Source organism: Dermacentor andersoni, chromosome 1, assembly GCF_023375885.2.
Source record: "Dermacentor andersoni chromosome 1, qqDerAnde1_hic_scaffold, whole genome shotgun sequence".
NCBI classification, from domain to species: domain Eukaryota; kingdom Metazoa; phylum Arthropoda; class Arachnida; order Ixodida; family Ixodidae; genus Dermacentor; species Dermacentor andersoni.
The window spans coordinates 56935020-56941511 of record NC_092814.1 but is presented as its reverse complement, the minus strand read 5'-3'; the positions used below and the strand labels follow the sequence as shown (position 1 = coordinate 56941511).

The following is a 6492-nucleotide window of genomic DNA, read 5'->3' as shown; positions in this document are numbered from 1 at the left end:
AAGGCGAAAAACGTATAAGGCATAAAATAGTCCATGCCATCCCCATGCGACTTTGTGATAGCAAAACAAAAGCAACTCGCGACTCAATAATTCGTACAGAGACGACTTTTACTGTATAAAAAGCGTACAGTACGTGCGGCCTTGTCATGGCTCCAGTCTACCAAATCGTCGACGCTCTGAGGCGCTAACGAACCGTAACACAGCTCCGCGATTGCTTCTACCAGGGTGGCTTGAACATAATTTCGCTTGCAACGCAGATGATGACAGAACGTCACGCTTTATCCCCGATCGGAGTACCTTCTTCTGTTTGTTCCATCGCTGCCAAACAGTTTCCATACGTTGCACTGTGTTTACATATTGGTTCCTTGCTTCTGCCCATGTATTCTGCCCAAGAATACAATATCACGGAACCGCCCTACGTTGTTATTGCTATGCCTGCAGCGAGAGACATTGCCGCGCAGCCGCACCACTGCACGGAACCGCCGAAGCTTCTCGCTATCTTCGCGCGTCTACGCCGCGAGCTATCTTTGTCGTTGCCTATAGCAACCGCGATTAGGCACTGAAGCAGTTCTGTCAGTTCCGCCGCACCAAGCAACGCCTGCGAACAGACCACGGCTGCAGCAAGCATCCGTTCGACGGTGAGTGGATTCTTCTAGAAATATTTTGCCAACTTGAGTTGGTAGCCGAACATTTCGCTAGGCAGTTTTTTTTTTGTCGTTCGTACGCCACCATTCTGGGCCGTATAGGCAGTGTGACGCTTTCTCACCACGAAAGGCGGCAAAGTTGCAGCATAGAGAAAGGAATTCTCTATGGTTCCAGAATGCACGCTGGATTCAACGCCCAGGCACAGGTTGTGTACACTGCTCGTTGGTTGTGTACACTGCTCCTTTTTGTGCCTAAGTGTTGAATCTACTCTCTTCGTGTCTTACACTTCAGCGCTGAATTCACTGTGCATTATTAAATAGAGCGCTTACGAGCAATATTTGTTAATCTTGGCATAGTTCCGTTTTACATGCAGTCTCATATTGTGCCGATGTCTTTAACTGAGCCGAAAGACAAGAGTAGTATGCGTAATATTACCTGTTTAACAGCAACGCATTGCGGAAGGCAACGTGGCAGTATGACGCCCTAAGAAATGCGGAAACGCGTACAAGGCAAAGATAATTGCCAACAGATGCATATTTAAGCAATTAGGAAGCTGAAGCTGCACGTTTGATTCAGACTTGTTGACAGACGGCTCAAGGCAAAGAAAAAAAGAACCTGAGAAATAAGTGCCGCGTAGTATGCGCATTTTTTTTTTTTTTCGTTTTGACGTATGCGACATAGCAAGTGACCGCTTTTGCACACGACTCGAATGGAGTGATAGCTGCTGTAGATAAAGAGGTCATGCGCCCTTTGCTCCTTGCAAGCAAAAAGGAAAAAAAACAATGCAATCACTGCTGTACTTTAATGACGAGTTTGTTGTAGGCCTTTTTGCTTTTAGCATTTCTTTAAACGCACAGACAGCTGAACACGATTTTACTTTCAATGACGTCACATTTCCGCTTTCCCGGCACTTGAGAGGTCTCAAGGGCAAGGCGATGCATTCGGGTAGCAGTTTACACTGAAATTATAGGTAAGGTTCCTCGTTATTTCTCGCTAATGCTTTGAACAAGTCGCGTTGTAATTCCATTTCCCAAGGAAGTAGTTCAGCCCTAATTTTGACACGTCAAACAAGTTATTGGAGGATTGGTATTTAAAAAAAGATATCTAAAACTTCTGCGATGTTTCCCATTTTGTTATAACCACGGTTACAGATGCTGCTCTTTATTTCCATATGTGGTAAAGCAATACGATTTTGTAGCCAAGATATTTCCCGAAACGGACACGTCACGTATTTTAGCGGTATCTCTCTCCGGTGAATATTGCGGTGAAGGGTTCACAAAGCATGCGCCGGTAGTTCAAAGGCTTGTGAATAAGCTCCTAATGGTCCCTGCTCGTGCGACATGTATACAGTGCTTGAGAATACATCTTAACTGTTACATATACATATAACTGAATACATCTTAACAGACGATAAATTCGGTCGCTGGAGTGACATTCATGAGCTGTGCTCGCCAAGTTCCTCTGCAAACTTTCATTTGTGTTTGGTAATTGCTTGTTCCACCTGCTTTTCAATACTTACAACAGGTATAATTAAAGGAACTAATACAACTCTTGGCTCTAGTGCAGTTCTTTTTTTTTTGACTTTTTTTTTATTTGCGCGTGTGCTCATGCTTCACAAAATAATGAAACCACGAAATTAAAGAAAATTGGAGGGCAGCGAAATAAGTGTTTTATAGCGCGTTCGTTGACTTTTTTTTTTTTTTATTAGAGAAGCCACCATGGTGGATTGTCAGAAGCCGGGCTGCCAAGGCAAGCTGCAACCGAAAGGCGGGATGGCAGTCTGTCCAAGCTGCCGCTCAGTCAACTGCTTGCAATGCAACGCCATCCACGAGGGAATGGCGTGCAAGGCGTACATGAGGAGCATCTCGGCCGACGTCTCACCAGTTCAAACGTCGGCCAATCGAGGGGCCCAGAAATTGGTTGGTTGGTTTAGCTGGCGTGATATCTTACGCGGAACCTTACGGCATGCACTGTACAACGGCGGAATGCGAACGTTGATCACAATATGGCGAGGTACTCGGCGTTCGCATCGTCATTAGCTGCTGCAGTGCAAAGCTGGAGGCTTCCATCTTTGCTCTCGCAACTCAGTTGCCTAACAAACAGCGCGCGTGCCCGCTTCGGAAACGGGTCGGTGGCTCCGCTCATATTGAGTTGTTGCCAGTTCCATAGTTATGCTGGTAAAAAAAAAAAAAAATACGCATGTTGCCCAAACGACAGCTAAAAATTGCTACCATCCTCAGCTGCACCTGTGCTCCGTAGTTTTTCGGTGATAACTCGACGGACAGTTCAAGTGGGCGTTAAGTTATCAATAAGCTTTCATACACACTTGCGCGCGCGAACGAAATCATGCCGTCGTATTGCAACTAACGACTTCAAGAAATTCTGCCGCAGTACAAAATCTTTAAAAATGGCGTTGTGGTCAGAGGCGTACCGATGAAAAAACAAAGGAACAAATATTTGACGAACGTGTTTTTTATTAATCTAAGTTACGCTTGTGAATTCGAGGAACAAAATCAAAGTCCTGGTTTCCCCCGCAACTCATTCTTAAAGAAGAGGTCGACCTTTGGCTTGGCTTCGTTGAGAGTTAAGGCAAGAGGCTCGTATCTTAGAACGCGAGGTCATTTACCACGAAGAGCAACGCAACCTCTTTTCTGAGAATTCACCTTAAATTGTTTGGAAGGTGAAAAGCACAAATTAGAACGGTTTGATCGCTGCTTCAAAAATCTAGTCACTCTTGTTCGCTTGGGTAAGTCGGTCTAGGAGCGGCCCGAGGCTTTACTGCGTGCGGTGTGACCATGCATGACGCGCGCTGCAAGAAGTTCTAGATAGGCAGTGCACCTTTCTTTCGGGGAGAGTTGATTCCTCTTTCCGAGTCATGCCGCAGTCGCGCGTTAACAACGTGAACTATCCAGTTTCTTTCAAACGATGCAGTTCTGAGTAAAAATATGGTGACTAAAGGCACACTCCCCTTTCTTTCACCTATCGCCAGCAGACCAAGAAGCGCTAACAAGAGCTGATGCTAAGGCCCGATACGTTCGCTAAAATATTACGGCGACAGGTTAGAAAACGAATCCTGACGCCAAAGCGCTGTTCAGCGTCGCGACGTTAAGGAGAGAATATGGAAGTTGCGCGGTGGCCCGAGAAGTAGGCCGATGATTCTGCAGGTGCGCATATCCTTGACGTGTTCAACCCCAGGCTGAGACTGCCGGTGAATGTTACAACAGCTGGAGTCATCTCGCGCGAACCCCTCTCGGCTAACTATTTAAAACTATCGTTAAATAAGTGGCAAAACGTCGTTGGCTAAATTACCTAGCTAGCATTCAGCAGCCGTGTGGAGGCTTATCTTCATTTGCTTTAGGAGGTGCTTAATAGAGCATGGGAGTGCTGTGCAGACTTGATCTCTCAGCACTAATATCCAGCACCTATCAGGGGCTCTGGTAGTGCATTTGGAGTGTGGGATCAGGAGCCAGAATTAATTTCACCTATACAAACGTTTTTTTTTTTTTTTGACATATTGAAACCATGGCTCAGTTGGTTGTAGTAAAGCGGGAGTCGGTCCTGAGGGCCTGCCGGCGGAGGGGGGTAGCAGTGCCCTCTTGCAATGGAACCTGTGCAGGCGCCCTCCCACATGTGCTCTCCCCTGGTTCCGGAGCCCATGGTACCTACTGAACGTGGTGACAAAACAGTGCGGAACATGTTATGCTTAGGTTTTGTGCATAATTGTGCCTGCTTTATCACAGCACACCCAACAGTACGCCACACCACGTCCATCAACTCCTGCAGCGACCCCAGGACCATCGCAGAAGAAAACGGCGACACGTATGGCAGAGCCTGTAAGTTTTGCCACCGGCAATGAGTCTCCAAAACTATAGTGACTCGCAAATATCAAGCGTAATTGAAATAAAACCTATGTCGCCTCAAAATACTTAGGCTGCCTGACACATATGTCCTTTCTTCAGTTTTTCTAATTTGCTTCCTGCATTGTCATGTGGTGGTGACGGTTAAGAATACAGTAGCAAAACTGAATGGCGAAGCACTCTTTATTGGGCGAACCTGTGTCCAGAAAAATAGGCTATACTCAAAGCGCAACGATAGCGGCGAACACAGTCGGCGATCGTCGAAAATTTGATCTGCCGGTCAACCGCGTCGGCTTATATACGCGAGTCATCTAAGGTTCCAGCAGGTTCCAGAGTAATCGCTGGGACCCGCGTGTTTTCAGGAAAGTTGTACACCAATCGCGCCGCGCATACATTGAAGTGAGATTACACAAGGTTCGGTGACAATAGACAGCCGATAGAATTAATGTTTTAGAAAAAGCTCGTGAAGGGACCTTAGTTAGAACCATCAATAGCATTCCAGAAACTCTCCAACATGCAGGCGTGTGCTGCGCTGTGCGATAACATTTGTTAGCATATAAAACGAGCTCATCTTGTGGTTTCGCGACTCGACCGCCGTCTTTAAACGGTACTGAAACAAATTTGCTATCCCGCTTTTTTTTTTTGCTTTATCAGATGGCTGTCGAACCCGTAACTACAGTGTCGTGCAAGAATTCATTGAATGTGCCAAAAATCGCCAATCGCACCCTCCTTTTAAGATGACTGTTTTAAAAAAATTACCATTCCACTCTGTGAAGATGGAATAGCAGTGAAAGCTGACGACAGTCAAAGCTCAGTTACACTGCGTGATCCCCCGTCCCCCAATTGTCCCGACCTATACACAGATCACTTGTAAACAACTCCTACGCCAGGAAATTTGGCGCGCTTTTGGAATTCCCCGCAATGAAATATAGGTCGTCATAGGAATATAGGCGTCATTCTGCAATTACTGAGTCGGCGGCTGTCTAAGAGAGAAAGAAAAGCGACACGAATATTTTATCAGTGCTCCTTTAAAGTATATAGCACACTTTCGCCCTTAGTGATCAGTTTTTCCATTCACTGCTGCTTGTCGCCATCCATCAAAGGAGTCTGTTCTCGGGTGACTTCGTATCGACTGTTGATTACAAGCCATTTATAAGTCTGAATTGATTTCTTAAACTGTAAACCGTCTATATAGTATATTCACGAGCTGTCTGTGACAATATAAAGAAAGCTGCGGAGACAAAGCGCGCACAAGGAAGAGCGTTCCTTAAAGCCCCACATTATCATTCGTGCTATCGCTTTAAGCTGGAGAAAAGAAAACAAACACCTTAGTCGCAAGACAAAATAGACCACTGAGTGATATATTTGACTTATTTTTCTTCTTTATTTCTTAAAGGCTTGGGCAAATGTGAACCCGTCGCACGTGGACATACGCTGATTCATTATCTGTTCCAAGAAACCAAAAGTGCTGTTGAACTCGACCGGAATACTTCACGCAGTCACACAACCCTGTAGATTGTCCGCGAGTATACCTGCTATTTTTACTTGTACATTTACTTTATTTTTCGACACAGTAGTGCCTTTTGTGATGCCATTTTTTTTTGCTGTCCCGACCTGCAGTTTAGTTGCGTATAACTTAAAAAGAAGCGCGAAATTTTTATTCACCGTTGTACACCCGTATTTATTATATACTGGATTTTTAGAGCAGTTGAATAAATAGTTAACGCTGACGTACGGGAATGAGAAAAAATGTCAAAATTACATCATCATCCGCCTGGCTACGCCCACTGCAGGGCAAAGGCCTCTCCCATACTTCTCCAACTACCCCGGTCATGTACTAATTGTGGCCATGTTGTCCCTGCAAACTTCGTAATATCATCCGTACACCTAACTTTCTGCCGCCCCCTGCTACGCTTCCCTTCCCTTCCCTTCCCTCGTCCGTAACCCTTAATGACCATCGGTTATCTTCCCTCGTCATTAGATGTCCTGC

General features: G+C 45.6%; 1 protein-coding gene across 3 annotated transcripts in view; it reads left to right on the top strand.

Annotated features, from left to right (window-relative positions):
- The first annotated feature begins 528 nt into the window (after positions 1-528).
- LOC126543797 (uncharacterized) overlaps positions 529-6492 on the top strand; it is a 47609-nt gene continuing 41645 nt past the window's right edge. For 2 of the 3 annotated variants that reach the window (XM_055061520.2, XM_050190920.3), the window contains exons 1-3: positions 529-638; positions 2354-2564; positions 4386-4478. In XM_055061520.2, the coding sequence (XP_054917495.1) occupies positions 2364-2564; positions 4386-4478 (294 nt within the window). In that variant the 5' untranslated portion in view covers positions 529-638; positions 2354-2363. The remainder of the gene's footprint in view (positions 639-2353; positions 2565-4385; positions 4479-6492) is intronic. The other variant, XM_050190921.2, reaches the window with a different exon arrangement.